The 18819-nt window shown below is 35.5% G+C and overlaps 1 protein-coding gene across 2 annotated transcripts; it reads right to left on the bottom strand.

The window, feature by feature from the left end:
* Positions 1-2183: 2183 nt before the first annotated feature.
* On the bottom strand, positions 2184-10336 carry LOC100377900 (uncharacterized). 2 transcript variants are annotated; one of them, XM_006825531.3, is made up of 8 exons: positions 10029-10336; positions 7664-7724; positions 6658-6924; positions 5449-5888; positions 5146-5253; positions 4187-4327; positions 3494-3670; positions 2184-2912 (listed from the first exon to the last, which is right to left on the bottom strand). In XM_006825531.3, the coding sequence occupies exons 1-8, from the start codon at positions 10137-10139 to the stop codon at positions 2469-2471; spliced, it is 1749 nt and encodes a 582-aa protein (XP_006825594.1). In that variant the 5' UTR covers positions 10140-10336; the 3' UTR covers positions 2184-2468. The 2 variants fall into 2 exon arrangements, with proteins under 2 accessions (XP_006825594.1, XP_085359104.1); XM_085502978.1 differs by having other exon boundaries at positions 5449-5861.
* Positions 10337-18819: the final 8483 nt, after the last annotated feature.

Genomic DNA, 18819 nt, shown 5'->3' with positions numbered 1-18819 from the left:
TGCTCTCGTGCTACTAAAGAAGCAAATGTATGCTCATTATCTTGACAAACAAGTCTATATCGCCATTGATTGTTATCGCACTGGGATCCATCATGTTAACCTATTGGTTGGAATAGAACCATCTGGCCAGTATTGGTGCACAAACAATTAAACCATTTAGGCCAATTATGAAACTACACAAGAACAAAGGCAAAGAATATGTAGCTAATCCTTAAAACACCAATCTGGAAGCAACTTGTGGCAAAACATACACAACTCTATAGCCAGTTGTTAAATCAACAACCTAAAAAACGTAGCAAATTCAAAAACTACATATTATAATCATCTGGCAATTGCCAATCATTGAAGCAAACTACTATCTCGTCAAAAAAAGCGAAATAATATTTTAGTGAATTGGAAACACATAACCATCTGGCCAATTGTGAGACAATACAACTATTTAGCGAATCCTGAAACAAAATATAGCCATCCAGTGAACCAGGAGAAAACGCATGACCATTTAGCCAATCAAAAAACTAGTAACCATGTAAAAAAAAAACACCTTACAAACTAACTGAAGAACAACTAATTAATTGGAATTGGAAAAAACAAAACATAATGTAATCAAATCCAGACCACATCTTACAATATAACCAATCGAAAAACCACATAACTATCTAATTGAAAAACCACACCTAACTATCCATTTAATTGACAAACAACATATAACCATCTGCATCTTTTTTGTGTCTAAAAGCAGGTTTATGTAATTCTATTGCTTCAAAAAAGAATATTTCCTGCCATTACTTCAGTTTTGCATATTCCTCTCATCATTTTATCCTACATGTCTGCTTTTCTCCTTTCATTCTATTGTTTATCACCAGAGTGTTAAACGCATTGACAATATATATATTGTATTGTTTCAAATTCATCCCTTGATATTTGTAATTATATTGGCATGATTCGTATTGACAGGTTAAGCATTTGCTGCGAACAGTACCACACACCTATATATCACTTGACACACATGTAACTAATGTCTGTATTTGAGATGTGACATGTCACAATCAATTTAATTTAAAACGCCCTCGCTAATGTAAAAATTATGTTTTAAATTTATATGAATGAAATCAAGAACAAACCGACATTGTCTAAAATAACAAAGATCTGTGTACTATGATAAATGTAAATATTCTATAAAGAAAGTGCAAGAAGTTTAGCGACAGAATACTTAGATTACGAGCAATTCAACCGCATTGACACAAACTCAATAGAACATGGGTCTGAGTATCTCTTCATACACATTTGACAAATATGAACTCTTTCAATCAAGGCGTTGGATATTGTAAATTATTCAAAATGTCTCTCTAAAGCGGTGATTTTGAATCTAGTTGTCCCAAAGAACAATAAATCAAAATAGTTCGTACAAACATAAGGTTTTCAAAAATTGTTGAAACTTGTGGGGATAATGCACGTTCATAGAAGGCAATCCTGTATGCAAATAAATAGGACGCACACGAGAGACAATACTGATGTTAGTATACATATGATAAACAGAATACCAAAATTCATGAACCAAGATATCAGATTTAATAAAATCACGTCGTAGTTTTCATAATAGTCGCTCATTGGATAATCTCTATATTCCAATTTATCGTATCATTAATAATTATGTTCCTGTCCCTGCACATTCCCGTGCTTTGCAATTTTCATTACCCTCGTCTGTTTTAAGTTTATGACACAATCTGTCGATAATTCACTAGTCTTGAGTAAACCTTCATTCGTGCTGGGCATACCATTTCACTAGCTACTTTAGGGGGGAAATAGATTTTTTGGGACAAAACAAAAAATGCTTCACCACTCAACGACCATCCTGATTGCAATGTATTCTCTTAATATCTGAAATGGCTGATTAGTTTTCGTTTCTATAGCCATATGAATCTGTTCCGACACCGTAAACATAAGATGATGCATTTGCAACTATGTTTGATCTTGCAGTGTAATGAACTCATTGGTAAGTAAATAGTTTTCATTAATGGGGAATCCCCACCAAATGACACAAGTTCAGGTAACTGGAAATGTCACTTTAATTGTCACTATGCTATGTTCCTCAAGCAATCGACCAATGACACGGTCAGAGGCCAACAACAGATAAGCGAAATTGGCATCAAAGACTTGGCTTAACTACTCGCACAAATGGCAAATACTTTTGATCTTTCGATTTATTGCACAAAATAAAAAGCTTTATGGATTTACAGACCACAATTAATATCCGACAGCTCAAACACATTTACCTTGTGGAAGAAATTAATGACTCATAGTCATGTTTATGATAACACAATTATATGGACCGGGAATGATGTTATCATACAACTGGTACCAAATATTTTGTCTATTGTGTTACAATAATTTCTTTTTTCAAATCAACATCAAACAGTGTTCATCTATCAAGGTGTTTGCTCACTCAGACGTGGCAATTCATGGGGTTCTCAAAGTATGACTTCGTCCTCAAATGTTTTCTCAGTAAGGTCTTCTGCAACCAAATGCATGTCATTCTCAACTTCTTGTTCATCGTCCTCGTTGCATCCATCTAACAACATACGAACTAAGTCTAATCTGTCCATTCCTGAAAACACTCTACATAGGTTATTTTTTGTGAACTCTTCTGGTTTTGTTCGGTACCAGAGTCTTAATACAAGTTCCCCCGGCAGGGCATTGTATCTGCAATACGCATTTTCGAAGTCATCAATTACTGAATAATCGAAGCCTAAAACGTCAATTAGAAGTCGTCTCCACCCAGTTTCATCATCATTCAATAATTTCTCACTCAGTTTGACCACCATCTCATAGCTCAGCCATTGGAGTTTACGTTTCCGTTGAATGGTGTCTTGTATTAATTTATCAAGTACTGCACATTTTTCGCCAGGCTTAATCTGATACACAAAATGACAAATCATAAAAAAGTATATCAATAAGCATGAACCAGAAAACTAATGCGAAAACATAGTACCTACATACACCATATCGCAATAGCGCTATTGTAGGAGATTTATGTTAGATTGTACGAGCAGGCGTGCTTTGTGATTCGCGTAGTTGGGTACGATTCGGTCAAAACTATTCCGGAATGGCGATATGGTCTATTAGAGACGCATATTTTACATGTCGTTCGAGTGGAAACGTGCTTTGAAACGCACATGTTGTTTGTTTTTATAAAACATCTAAACACCATCAATAAAACACAATAACATATTTCTCTGCTGTTAACTGGTTCTTCGAACAGTTGCGTATTCGTAAAATACACTATCATCGTTGAGAGAAATATGACTCGCATATAAATGATTGCACGAACAGATCCCAATAGCATATGGATTTTTTTTATCGGTTTGTATTAATTTCGTGTGAACAAGAGATTCCATGGCCCTTATTCTTAAATTCCAGAATATTTTTTTTTTCAAAAACATTCCATAATATGCACATAAACAAACAAATCGTCGTTGACATGCATAATACTTACATAGTTCATAAAGTTAGTAGCAATATTGAATATCGTCTTGTTGATCTCGATTTTACAGTAAAAATTATAGTACTGTTGGTCTTCATGACTGATAACAAGCTGGTGACATTCGTCAATGACGTCATCATTATTTTCTCCTCTTTCCAAAATGCGTTTCAGTTCGTCATAGGGGAATTCCTGAAATATTTACATATTTGCATAACGATTGTGCCAGGATTAAAACATTGTCACTTGGTATTTTGTTCTGAGTATGTCACAAAACCCGCTATTTTAGTCGGTCGTGTTTGTAGATAACTATGTGGCAACACTGGTAAATATAAATTATTAGTTCATTTATATTAATTTTTCCATTGTCACACTTTTCTTTGATTGATGGACAGAGTATGAAATAGAGAATAATAATGTTTGACTGGAAAAACTACGAAACATGAAATTCTGAAGTCGCTTGGTGGTAAGTAGAAGGTCACAGCGCGCGCCATGAACTAACTTTGAACAAGCCCACGATCTGACAAAATATCATGTGCACCAAAAAACCCACCAAATGTCTGTAGGCGGCACGGGTACCGGACTCGCTAGTTTCACTAGTAACCCATTTACTGTGCTGATTTAAATTATATATTGATTGCGTAACTACAACGGGTGAATTGGATAATTTGTAAAATATTCTTGTACTATTTGAATACAAAGCATTACCTTATAGTCTGATCTACACCTGAATTTCCAACCGTTTGGTATCTCCGATACAGAAATCGTCAGTTTGTCATGTACGTCGATCAAACGTGTGTATAGCACAATATGGTCATCACTAGTCTTCAATTGTACAACCTTTTCTCGCTGTGATATGTATGAAATATGATATATAGTTGAATAATAATATTCTTTTCCTATAAACTACGCCCTCTCGCGGCAAAGTGTTCCCATGATGTCAATGGGTGAAACAAGGTTCGTTCAAAGCATCTATATCGTTTTGATGTTGATCTGTAGTCCTACATGGATGTAGATTATATTTTTTTGGAGACCCGATGACGAACACATTTTTCGATATTTACGACATTGCATTCACATATACATTTTGACGTCACAAAAACCTACAGGAATGGTGTAATACTGAAGCAGTTTGAGGAGGGAAGTATTATAGTCCTTGTCATATTTATGTTGTGTTAAGACCTATTTGAATGCAATATATCCAATTAATCTTGACTATTAACATATTAAAGATTCAATATGAATGAGAAAATGTGATTTTAAAATAGTGTCTGTTGAAGAATTACACTAAGATTATGTTTTATCGTTAACCGTTGTTTTTGTAACGCGACAAGATATTTGATCGATGAAACAATGATATTGTCTGATACATGTGCTATGCTTGTTTGATACCTATTATATAACAATCCCTGTACATGCGTATTGTTGCATTTCACTGTGTTGCAAAGCCATTTTTTACGATTCATATTCTATGTTTTTAATAACATACAGTATCAAAAACAATCCGATGGTTTCGTCTATTATACTTTTTCAACTGGATGGTTTGAGGCAATAAAACAAAATGAATTGAAATCAAATGCAATTGTCAAACACTATTAGAAAATACACATCATCGCCACCGGTAAGACTAGCACAACAACAAACGGAAGACATAAAATAGTGCATACTATTTCCATTGGATTTCTTTTCGTGTGAGTGATATAAATATCAATAATCCAGGTTCCTCCAAAGCTTGGTCTTCCGGCAAATATTGCAACTTTCACAGTCAAGGGTATCTAAATTAATACCAAATGTTACAGATGAAAATTAAACATATCAGATTGTATAACACATTCAAATATTTCAACAATAAACTTGAGAATCTATTTGTAAGTAGACGTGTCACACATACCAGGAAAGGTACAAATGATATTTTGCATGTCACAAAGATTCGGATGTTTGTTTCATAACAATGACCATTGGTATTTTACCTTCTTAGCCACATGTGGTGATGGTGATGGTGTCTGGGGTGCTATAAAGATGACTTGCTCAGGCGTTGTTGCAGTCGACCCCGACTCACTCGTATTTCTACTTGCAGTAGATATGTTATCCGACGTGCGTTTTACTCTGAGCTTTCTATCAACTGACATACGAATAAACGTAGCTTCCACTAATCCACTGGCATCTGAAGCTTTAGTACGGATGTATTTTCTGCCATCTGCATTGCATTCTTTCAAAATAAACACACTTTCACCATCGGAATATCCGTAATCGAAACATTCTAATTGTCTGTCCAAGTAACATGTCGGCTTCTTTCTTGACTTGTCAGACTTTGAACAGATTACAAGACGGTTGGTTAGAATATAGAGTCTATGTTCTCCTGCTGGGCTTCCACCAACACTTTCTGTAAGCGAGATATCGTAAAACTGGTCTGTTGGAAAATTATATCATACAATCATTGTTACTAATTTATTTTTTATTTAATAATTGTAAAGACGTGACTGAATAAGTGTCACACGTCTGAAACTGGATTACTGTAACAATGAACTTATTCCCACCCACGCTATGTTGAAACTATGAGACCGCCACCGTAATACTGACTTACCAATGCTGGTTTTGTACAATAATTGGATTGGGGTAGCGATGATACGACGGTATATTAATACTAATATTGTGCCTGGCGGCATTGTTTCCAATATTTATATACGTCTGAAACGTTGTGTAACTTCACTGAAACAATAAGCCCATATTTATTAGGATTGTAACTAACTGTTCCAGATAGAATACTGTCTACAGAATGTAACAGACAGTTTTAATTAGCAAAACTAATCATCCCTATAAAAAGGTGACCTATTTGCCTAAGAACTTAGTTATGCCTGCCCAGCGGAAAGCTCACCACAAGAACTAAACGAGACGGACTACAGGTAAAAACAGTTCAATAGATAAATATTCAGTTTTAATGACCAAAACAGGAATTTATTTACCGAGGTACAGCCAAGCTCAATAATTTCGTGGAGCAAACACGTGTTGAACAGAAAGAATAAAAATACCCCAATTTCAATTTATTCTGCCATAAATTGTACTCTCGGAAGATTGACTAAAAATGTTTGATGTCAACGGCCTATTGTTTAGAGAAAATACTGGTCATTTTTAGAACGCTTGTGATTCACAAAAGTCCAATACATCCTTAAAATACTCACTGTCTTCTAGCAATTCGCTCAGAATATTTTCTTTCCATGCTACTAACGTATTCTTCTCCCCATCGGACACAGACATACGCCGCATATAGGGCAGCCTTTTGAGCGAGATTGTCCTTTCATTTCCGTCATCATCTTTATAGACAATGACAAGTTTACGACCCCGTGTTTTTCTTGCACAAATATCCACAGTGCAGAAATTATCTTGCGTCAACTGGTAATACTTCCAAATGACAGAATCTTCAGGGTGCTTATATAAGTTAATATTCACTGTGAAGTGCAGATAAATAATTTATCAGTCATCAAAGGTAATGTGTCAATTTATGATAATTCCTGACAAATCTTCACCGCCCGGTTTGGCAAGATTCGCAATATTTTTGTTATACCACAGACCTTAGAAAACTGGGGCATGTAACTTAGACTAAAGATAATTCAAATTCCTGAATGCAGGGTGGGTTATAAATTCCAGTGCAGTTAATGTCTTATTCATATAACTGGTATACATAGCATATGCATATTTAGTTGTTACCTTTCAATGAATTTGTTTGAAAAGTAGTGCTGTGCCAAAGTTTCCATTATTATAACATTTGTTACTATGATACGGAGTTTGTTTACTCTTGTCGGCAGTTTTTTTTTATTGTAGAGGAATACAATCTGTCACCAACACAATTGCACTCGTATCAATATATTAAATTGAAGTATTAAGTTTTGATAAATATATTCATTCTGCTTATATTCTAACCACAAAGTTTGCTCATTGTGTGTAGCTGCACCCCGGCAGCCATTTTTAGCGGATGCAACAGAACATCCAAGACGTGAATTAGGTCGGTGATTATAACTCATGGTACATTTACGGAAAATCCACAGTTACATATTCCTGTTCTCTAAGGTCTATGGATGTGCATTTGCTGTGCTGCCATTGTGGGCAATATTAATTATTATATTTTATCATGTTATTTTACGTGCTATATTGTGTAATATGATGACAATAAATCAGTATTTAACTTACAAACATTTCCGGGAATATTACAGTCCCAGCCTGTTACTTCCAGTTCAGCTGTAACACGTCGCTGTAACAGAAAACAAATACAAAAGCTGTAAATTATAATTTGTGATAGAATGTTGATGATTACGAATATATTGTTAAAATCATTTAAATATTTTGTAATCCTTTTTTAAAGAAAACTAATAGTTTCCATTCAATCGTATTCGAATCAAAAACTGTCGTAACCACCATTCGGTGGGATAAAAATAACCAAATGTCTCTGCCATATTCCACGCAGTTAAAATTTAACAAACACAATTAAATATATGGACAAATCTGTGAGTGAAACGTACATCTTCTTCAGGCATATAAGCGGAAATGACGATGTATGGTGTATAATAGTACATGTTTGTATTTATACGCGCGAATAAGAAAAAAAAGCACTGTAGCTAACAATAATATATTCAATAGTAGTGAGTTGGTTATTTGTTGAAACATAGCCACGGTACCTATTTTCAGGTTGAGTACCACGTAACCCCACAACACGCCAGAGTCAGCTACAATTTGTTAAACGGCACTTCAATATTTTTTTTTCAATTTATTTTCGCAAGGATTCCCAGCATTGATAACAATTCTTTTATTTTCTCAGTTTCTATTGACTGTGATTTGTTCAACAAACGAAAACTTGATTGAAACGGAGATGTAGTCAATCGCAAATGAGTGTCACATGTACGAATTAATATCTGAACTGTTGGTCCATTTATTTGCAGTTCAACTAACCGTTAATATAGTGAGCATCCTCGATGACTTGAGTGAATTTGTTTTAATTTTTACTGGGAGTTTCAAGCGTTTCATGCTTAATTTGGCAACATGCATACTGCAAATATAACCCACATGACTAGGAAATCCGTTGTACATAACTATACCATCACCGGTTACCAAGGGAAAATCTTCGTTATTTGTAAAACATTCTCATTTAAAATTGTAAAAATAAATTACATCACGTAAAACGTGTCTCATTTTTATTTGGGACTGCAAAGTGGCACTGATTGCGAAATTGTTAGGTGCCGGACATATAACACGAATAAACGTTTTCGAAATACTTCTGTTTTTTTTTTAGAAGATTGGCATTATAATAGTTGTGATTCAAAATATATTAGCCTGACCATCAAGTCAGTCAGTCAGTCAGTAGACTGACTACTACATCACGTGACTCATTTAAAGAAATAATGTTGAGCCCTGTTTATTGTCACTAGATTTGTTTTAATGCGATGCAGAAGTTGCACTCGTTTTCATCATTGGAGAACAACCTCGGACTGAATCTATCTAAATAGCCAGTAAATCCAGACAGTTTTCATCAAAGAAATTGTCCCATTCACCAATAGCAACTTTTTAAATTAAGGCTGAATTTTTGCTCAAGAAACGTCGGAAGTGTGTCTTTGCTTGTCGCCAACTAGGTATTCGGGTAGGATCTTCTAATATTGGAGACCTTTCTCGGGGATAACAGCTCGTTCACTCTGATAAATACACACACGATAGTCGAAGCCGAAGTCACCGCTGCAAGCCGTAACTTTATTCACCTATTTACAGAAATTATATAAAGTTATGCATTCTCGAAATTTGTTTGACAAAAGCTCTGCCCTCTGAATTTGGACTTAACAATCTCATGATAATGACTCGTCATATCCGAAGCTTAAGCCAATCGCTTCCGTTAAAATTATTAGTATTACATAATGTCACTTCTGGGGTTGTTTTGTATCTAGCAACGGCGACTTCGAGAGTCCAGATTATAGTTATTAATGGCGGACAGTTTCACAGATCGTTACACTTGGTTAGGGTCACACGGGGTCAATTACTCGCTTTAAACTGATGACGTCATATACTAGTATGTCAAACAATAACGTCAACTCAGGTTAACACAGGTCTATAACCATCAGAATAATCTGTCATAAAATTACGTTTATACCTTTCCCGGAAATATTGTCCACTAACCCAAAATGCAAATAATATTACACAGGATGCGAGCGACATCGAAATGCGCTGATAATAACTGTATGTCAAAGTACGAGAACTTTAATATAAGCACCCCGGCTTATGTATGACCTATTCCTCAGAGGTCAGTCAGCCACATTGTAAACACAATTGAACAATTCTCACCACGTTAATGGAGCCATTAGATAATAAATTCCGTCTTTGCTTAAACCTAATTGCAAAGCTTCAAATGTAACTTTTTTCCTTTTCTCAGTCGTGATATCATTTCCCGAATATACAATGTGGACATCTCTCCGAGTCGCTCGCACGGTATTGTTAACCCCTCTCAGTAATTCATTATTGCCCCGACAATTCAAAATGAGTATGGGATGATCGGGGTGAAACAATGCACACTCACCGTAAGTTTTTTAGTAGTCTGTTTAACCGTCACATTCCCACTGAACAGCAGGTCAGATTTTAGCACCACACGCTGCTTGTGTTGTTCTTGATGCAGTTCACAGTCCGCCATTGCAGTATAGTAGTACCAGCGCTCACAATCGGTCACATATCTTAACTAAACCTTGTCAAACCATTGATCATAACAGAGTTCAAACGAGGCATGTCCGTTGTAATATATGTAAGCACAGAATAAGTAGTTCAGTATCACACGTTAAGGTGTAACAATCCATTCATATACCACTATAGCATGGTATGCCTCACGTTATTCATCTCAATGAAACAAGTGTACATAACCGAGATAGGGGGTCAACATTCAAATTTTATCCCGGATGTTAATACATACCCTTGCAGAGTTCATGTCGTTCGCATGCATTCAACCTAACAAATGAGGGGGGTGTGTTATATCACCTTTTGTACCTAGGTCGAAATATTTAAAGTATTTTATCATATAAAAATACATCGTATTTATCAGAAATTTCCAAGAATATTATTAATTTATTTTTTTCTCAGAGTATTTTACTTTTTAGAATTTTTTGTACATTTCAATGGAGTCTGAAGGCCGTTACTTATGCAAATAATATTCGTATGAGTAATTAATAACTTTCTTGTATAGTCATAACAATGTTGCACTGAACCTTGTAACAACCTTCCGTTGTAAAAAAAAAAGTTGTTATGCGCAATAATAAGCATTTGAAACTGTTTTGGCGCATCGATGCATATCCTGTAAGTCTGAGTTACAGTCTGACAACGTAGGAGTCAATACTACCCTATCCTAAGAGTCAGGCCAATTAGAGAGCAGTTTTGTTCTGCCTTGTATATATGATTCGACTCAACAGCAATGTAACAACAATGCCTTCTACGTTCTCATAACTGATTAGAAACACGTTGTCATCCATCCGTGTCATATTACCTCGTCGTAATTGTGTATACATTTTGAATACATGTATCACGATGTAATCTGAGAGGAGTACATTTGACTCACAAACGCAGTTCTGATTGTGATTCGGGTCCGGGTGAACTTGTTGAATTTACAATGGTAGTTTGCGTATACTAGAGTTTGAAATCGTTCATAATAATACTAGTGCGGGCAATATACACAAGGCAAGTAAACGCTGCATAGTTGCATAGACAGTGTGGTCGCTCATTTTTCTAATTAAATATTCAAATAATGTACAAATGTAATAAGCAAATCGTTTATTTGTATGTTACCGTGGCATGGATGTCCTCCTTACCTAAGACAAAAAATAAATATTCCAAAGTGAGACTTTAACATATTGTTTCCATAACATTAGATCATTTGATAGCGGCAATCGGAAAGTCTCTCGTTATACTGCAATGTTCACCAAGAATTGTGTACGGAGTTTGCTAATTCCCGTACGAATCTTGTTTGCATCCGCTGAAAATACAATTAAACCTCGCAACACTACGAAACACAATTCTCATCCATATTAAATATTTCAGTTTCACTCTTAGCAGTGCACTTATAAGTTACCAGAGTGTATCACAATTGATAGATATTCAGTTCAAGTTATCACACAATATACATAACCTTCAATATAAAACTTACATGAGTGATTGAGACTCATATAGCCTCTGTTCATCATGTTATTATTATATACACATTATATGTTGTTTAACTGTAATTCTAGGGTGTGACATACTTTTGCTTGGGTCATTCCTTTAATTTATTTGCGACAATTCTCTGTCTTGTATTGTTAACTATCTGCCCTTGTTTCCAAACAATATGTACTCCACAAAACGTGAAAAACGGATTAAGCACAATGCTCCACACACACACACACACACACACACACATACTTGTATTGCAATATGTTCCGAGGACTTCATTGGATTAACTTTTAATATAGTTGAATTAACTTTTAATATAGTTGCGATATGAACTCGATTAAAACGCGTTCCTATATAGGGTTGCGTTTTAATTGGAGTTTAATTAAACTCAATTACAATGCAATACAATGGAGAATTGCATTTTAATTAGGTTTAATTAAACAAGAGTTGAATATCCCGTGACTGAACATGGAAATGTTTGCGAAGCTTAGGTTTAGTATCGGGGTAAGGTATGGTACAATTATATTAATATTAATATAACGTGAACCATACCTTCCCCCGATACTAAACCTAAGCTACGCAAAACGTATTAATAATCGAATTAACTATTAATATAAATTATGTTTTCCGAGGACTATGAAAAAGGTCCTCGGAAGGTGTGTATGTCCTCGGAAGTAGCTATATATATGTATTTTTGTCCTCGCAACATATAACAATCCAAGTACACACACACACACACACACACACACACACACACACGACACAAAATACATGCAGATTGATGTCGCACGAGTCTACCCCGTGAACTAGTTCTTTGTTCAAAGGCTTATTGAACAGCTGTTTACAGTGGTTTACTTGACATTGTATGGAGTGACAATGAACTCTTAGAAGGTCACACATTTAAATACCTAGATGCTAACAAATCTTAGTCATCATATTATACCAAAGTACCAAAACCTGATAATGTACCTGTAGTTTCAGTTGTACCGTATAGATTAATCTGCATATTGAACAGATGATAGGTAATCGTATTCGCCCTCGATATTTTTACTATCACAAATGGTACAGAAATATTCTAATAAAATGTTTTGATTCGTTAAGACTCTGCCGATATGACAAAATGATTGCCTATAAAATGACGGTACGGTTCTGATTCAAATGCATTCATATATTTGCGGTAAAGTCTCATTTTGGGATATACATTTTGTGGATATATATACATGTTAGTTGATCAAGTAATGGCATTTGTTTATATATATAATAAATTATTTACCCCAATCGTTCACAACATCAACACAAGTCAATGTATTGATATATTATTTATTGAGGCAACACTAATTAAGGACAATGTAAACAGTTATCTAGATTTAAGATTTCTAGAACATTTCTGACAATGTTAAGAGAAAAATATCATTAAAAAATCATTATATGAGCGTTATAAAATGAAGAAATTCAATCGTTTTTTTGAGAAATATTATGCCATTTTAGCAGCGGTTTGTAATAAAAACACATTTCCTCTTCAAAACCCACTAAGAATATTGTCAAATGTACCTTGTAAGACACAACATATTTCACCATATGTCAACGAAAAATTTTTTGAGGTATTGAGATATATTTTTGCCATAGATACTGGTAAAATGCCACACAATAGCCAAAATATACTATTTTCACTGTTACAGTAGTTTATTTGTTATTTTCTCCCAACCGAGTACAGAGACACCATATATTTAATTTGATTATATATGTCAAAATAAAAAAATACAATGTTTTTATTTTTGTGTAGAATTCTACCACTAAAATGGTGATTAACCAACGGCCAAAAACTCTTTAACACAAATTACCAAGAAGATAGTTTTAAATGTTAATTTGACAATTTCACAATTGACAAGTTATTTTTCAAATCATTCTTTTGTAGTGGATAAACAAATAAGACGACTTGAATCAAAATAAATAATGGTAATGTAGCACTAATGTAATGTAACAGTTTTTATGTTGATAGAATGTTTTGAATATATTTTTTAAAGACGTGATATGAACGAAAACATACTTTTTGAATAATGTTTTTCGATACTTCATACTGTGAATGAATTAAAATCGCGTTTGCAGTATATACAACAGTAACACTAACACGCATGCGCATTGCTTGTTATATATATATATATCAACATTACCATATGCGTATGTCATTGTTTCATCAAATGAAAACTCAAATGTCTGCTACAAGAACAGCGTGTTCATGTCAAGATGAAACAGTCATTTATTGTTATTTTTCATTTTTAGTGGAAAACTTAGAAATGCAATATGTTTATTTTGGTACAGTAAACATTCTTACTTAGTGAAATATGAATACAAATTATATATAGAAAGTTATTATTAATGTAGTTGGGGTTTCTACCAAGTTTGGGAAACTCGGCAACCGTAGATAAGCTTCATTAGTTGGTAGGCAAGAGGTATGTGCGGGAATCGGTACCAGGCGGTAAGGTCGTACACAGAGCGGAGATGCAGATACATGTACAGTTCTAGACTTTCCTCATAAAACATTACAGAAGGAAGATTTCATACACTATTTTTCAACATAGTCCCCTCTAAGTTCAATGCACTTGTTCGATGTTCCAGTTTTCCTATTCTCTGCTCGAAGGAGGTTTCATCTTGATCCTTTAGATAGCCCTCATCAGCTTGGATGACATCATCATCAGTCTCAAAGCGGTGACCACGCAAGTGGGACGTCAGTTTAGGAAACAGAAGTCCGAAGGTGCCAGATCAGGTGGGTAGTACGGGTGAGGTAAGAGTTCAAAGCCACATTCGGTTGCTGTCGCCACTGCCACCTGTGCTGTGTGGACAGGTGTCCTGGAGCAACAGCACACCAGCTTGAAGATTTCCTCCCCTCTTCTTTTTATTGCTGCTCTTAACTGTCGCATTGATTGTTTTACACTTTTGCAAACATGATGACTCTCTTGCTGTCCCATAACACAGAGGCCAACTGATGCCACTCGCTTGAACTTCTTGGGCGGCTATCACGGGGAAGGATTCTTCTCCTCTGGGTTCTCCACATGTGCCAGGGGGGAATCTCGTCTCGTCTCTCTATTGCATCCCCTTGAGGTGCGGGATCGGGAAAGTCACTTAAACTTTACAGTCAAATAAGACACACACAACAAAATACGTTTCAACTCTCGTCTTAGTCAGTCAGTCGAGCACTCTATAAGACACAGCACCCTGGGGAAAAGTCCCCAAGACTATCGCAAGGCTGACTCAAGACTCTGTCCCAAGACTGCGTCAAGACTCGCCCCAAGACTCTCCAGGACCGGTCTGTACTGGTGTACTCATCAAGACCAACTAAAACAACTTTATTCATTTTCAAAACTCTAACCAATTACAAAGCAGTAAAAAAGACTCTAGGGCGTAACCTTCACACATACAGCCAATCACGTGCACACTAAGTATACATCATATCTTTTGATTAATTGTTCACTATATTAATAACTTCGAATACCAACGTCAGAAATAGTAGTCCGAATAGCGACAGTTATCTCGTAATTAGTTCCAAATCACTGAATCGAGTTCCATCCAGAACCTCAAATGGGCCGAAACGATGACAAACATAACACAGCCATTCGCTAATAATCAGCTAATTAATTCGATTAACAGATACGCAAAAACAAATTCATCACACGGCTGTGAACCCTTGTGTGTCCATTGTTTGCTCTGCTCTTTTGATTCTGAATCAAAGTGGTGAACCCATGTCTCATCTTTGGTCACAAATTCCCAGGATTCGACTGGAAACGGACCAAAAGAATCCTTGAAACTTCGAACCTGTTCAACTTCTGATGTCGAGTCAACATTCGGGGCACCTACCTTGCAGACAGCTTGCTCATTCCTAAGATGTTCGACAAAACATTTTGAACTGCACCATAACTGATGCTTAGTCCAATATGTCATTCACCATGCAATGGATGGTCTCAATCTGATTGTCTGTGGTGACAGATTTTGGGCTTCCATACATTGGGTCATCTTTCGTGCTTTCCTTGCCTCGCTTAAAATTGGCAACCCACTTCTTTACAGTGGAATAAGAAGAAGAGTCTTCACCAAGTGCCGTGACCATGTCTTCGTAGATTTCTTTGGGAGTCATCCCCTTTTTATAGAGATACTTGATCACAGCAAGGGCTTCTGCCTGAGCAATTTTCGTCTCACCTGCTGATTTTAAATGGGCACCACGTGCTAATTACTGAATACCTAAATTTGCATTTCTATAGGTAGTATAAAGTTAAACCCCAGAATACGAGTTCTGCCCCTTGTTTCATGGTGAGGCTGAGAACTTATTGACGCGGATGCGGAATAAAAAAAAGCTTGGCAGTTATAAAAAAAGAGTTGGTAGAATGCACTATGACAGATACTACTGTAAAACATGTTATTTTAGCTAATTTAGCTAATCTGTACTTTCACTAATTCAAGATGCAGCTAATTTAACAGAAAGGAAGATAGTCGACACTTTAGCTAAATTGAGATTCTGTTAATTTATGCCAAGAGTCAAATCCGCTAAAATTGCATGCAGTTATTTTAACATGTTCTACAGTATGCAAGAAAATTGAACTGCCAGTGAGCTGAGATACTTATGTGTCTGCCAAAAACGGTGGCAGTTTGATTTATCGGTAACTGAAAACCACCAGCAGACACAATCACGTGTGAAACATGCAGTATGAATGGAGCATGTACATTTTCTGAATTAACTGATGAAAACAGGCGCTATGTTATTTTGACAGAAGTTCGACATATCTCTAAACAATTCCGTTTAGTGAGAGTCGCGTTCAAGATTCTTCCCAAAACACAGTAAGGAGGTGCAAATAATGTCCTCGGCAGTTTGCTCGAATTTGTGAAAGGAATTTCAATGAATGTTGTATCCTGGGCTATGAAAAAAACGGAAGTTCCATCAATCTCAAATTTAGTAGTTAGACATAGATTCAAACTTAGATAATCGCAAACCCTAGGAGTTTGCGACTGCGAACTATATTATATACTTCCGGTCAGAAATAACGAGGGGCGGCGATTATCTTCCACAAACCACACACCTACACAAAACTATTAATGTTTTTTTATTTAGCCAGTTTTATTCTGAACACCTGTAATTGTGAAATTATCAGTAGGTTATGTTGGCAACCCTCTATATAAAGTTTTAATGGACTAAAACGCAAATAAAAAATCGTGGTTAAGTGGTGGCCGTTTCTGTTCGTCTGTGTTTCGTTTGTCTGAAAATCAATACAGTGTACGTATGGCCGGGCTGCCAAAGTGTACGAACAATAGAGTTATGACCAACAACACAACACGGAAAAAACGACACGGTACACATAATATATTCATGTATAACAAAGACTACTTGTTGCATTCATCGCCGCCCACCTGCCTGATGTCACATGTTTTGTTCCACATACGATATGAGTAAACCGAGTAAATTCCCAAATTTAGGTAGACAGGAAATGTGTTACTGGAATAGATAATTTGTCATAAAATGTTTTCCCCAATATTCCCTTTTGTATGTAATGTAAGCACTGGAATTTGTTTTGTTTTTCACTAAATTCAAAATGCCACCAAACATGAACTGAAATCGCTCTTATTGGTGATTAGAGTAAAACTATTATACATGTACCCTCAGAACAAAATATTTTTTCTTCTTCTGGATATACATTTATTATTTTTTTTTATAAATGACAAAATGAACATATCTGAGAGAGGTCCACCTGTACTACCTTTATGTATAATGTTAAATCAATCAGACTTGTTGTTTTTAACAGAAGTCAAAAATATCACTTTATCAAAAATGACAAAAACTGTCATCCAAAATAAAGAATTAAAGATATTAACATGAAATGAACAAATCTGAAAGAGGTCGGCCTGAGGTACTTATTTGTATAATATCAAAGCAATTGGACTTGCGGTTTTCAACAAGTAGTCGAAAATATCCCTTTTTACTAAAAATGACAACAACTAAAATTAGAGAATTGAAGATATCATCATGAAAGGAAAAAATCTAAGTGAGGTCCACTAAAGGGTCAAATATACATATACACCAAGTATCAAAGCGACCGGTCTCACCCAAGCACAATAAGGAGGTGCAAATAATATCCTAGGCAGTTTGCTCGAATTTGAGAATTTCAATGCATGTTGTATCCTGGGCTATGAAAAAAAGGAAAGTTCCATCAATCTCAAATTTAATAGGTTAGCCACATGTTACGTAATATTCGTAAAACGGTATTTACGTTAGTATCCAGTGCTGGAACAAGCTAATACTGTGAAAGTGAAAGCTATATATGTCATTTTGCCACAATCACAAAAACATTAACTTATTAACTAATTTATTGAATGAATTTACTATGATATTGCAAAATATATTGTTTCATTAAAAGAAATGTCGCTGTCCCAAGGGTGAATGAACCGTACATTAATATTCACTTATACTAACGGTCTGCTGATGAACTACATAACTATGACTAATGTACCAAGTCATAATTTAGTTATTGGATTTTGTATCGCATATAATAAATCCGTGTTAGAAAGATTGTTCCGGAAACTAACGTTTACTGAATGATCCGATTAAATGCGCAATTTTTGTGGTGAAATGTATATTGCCCGACAAATATAATATTTACGTTAATAGCAAATGCGTGCCTATTTACAATGGGAGAACACAAATCTACAAAAGAACACTATTGCCACAAATTGAGTTGGCTATTTGGGGCAATATATGTGGATGAAACAAAAATATACGTACGTTATAAAATGTACGTTACCTTGACGAACTCGGGACAAAATAAACTTGTTTTAAGCCAACTACGAGATTTCTGTTGTCCCCCATTTAACGAAGGCAACCGGACGAAGTTATTGAATTCACAGGGACTGTGTTGTTGTTATGATATTTTTCAGAGCTGAATAGTGTTAAGTGCAAGTCCATGCGTGGGCGTTGGTCACACACAGTTTGATGAGAGAAACTTGACCCTCCCAGAGGATACAGGCCAGGAAACATATGGTGTTCTATAAATCTTTCATCAAGAGTCAAGTTGATTAACCAGGGTTTACTTGATGTCACATAGCCATGTATGGCAATGGACAGTTAGAATATACCATTTAGAAATATTTTATTGGCTCTCCCAAATGAAAGCCAACCTCTGGCCTATTTAAGGGCTAGTAATCTT

This window comes from Saccoglossus kowalevskii, chromosome 8 (assembly GCF_978046115.1).
Source record: "Saccoglossus kowalevskii chromosome 8, keSacKowa6.1, whole genome shotgun sequence".
NCBI lineage: Eukaryota > Metazoa > Hemichordata > Enteropneusta > Harrimaniidae > Saccoglossus > Saccoglossus kowalevskii.
The sequence above is the reverse complement of the archived record's forward strand: the minus strand, read 5'-3'. Positions and strand labels throughout refer to the sequence as shown.

Bases quoted from the DNA above. Each gene is read 5' to 3' on its own strand.
- LOC100377900 (XM_006825531.3), bottom strand. From the start codon at position 10,139: ATGGCGGACTGTGAACTGCATCAAGAACAACACAAGCAGCGTGTGGTG. The intron at 7,725-10,028 runs GTGAGTGTGCAT...TTTCTGTTACAG, and splicing joins AGACTACTAAAAAACTTACG to CGACGTGTTACAGCTGAACT. The intron at 3,671-4,186 runs GTAATGCTTTGT...TAAATATTTCAG, and splicing joins GGTGTAGATCAGACTATAAG to GAATTCCCCTATGACGAACT.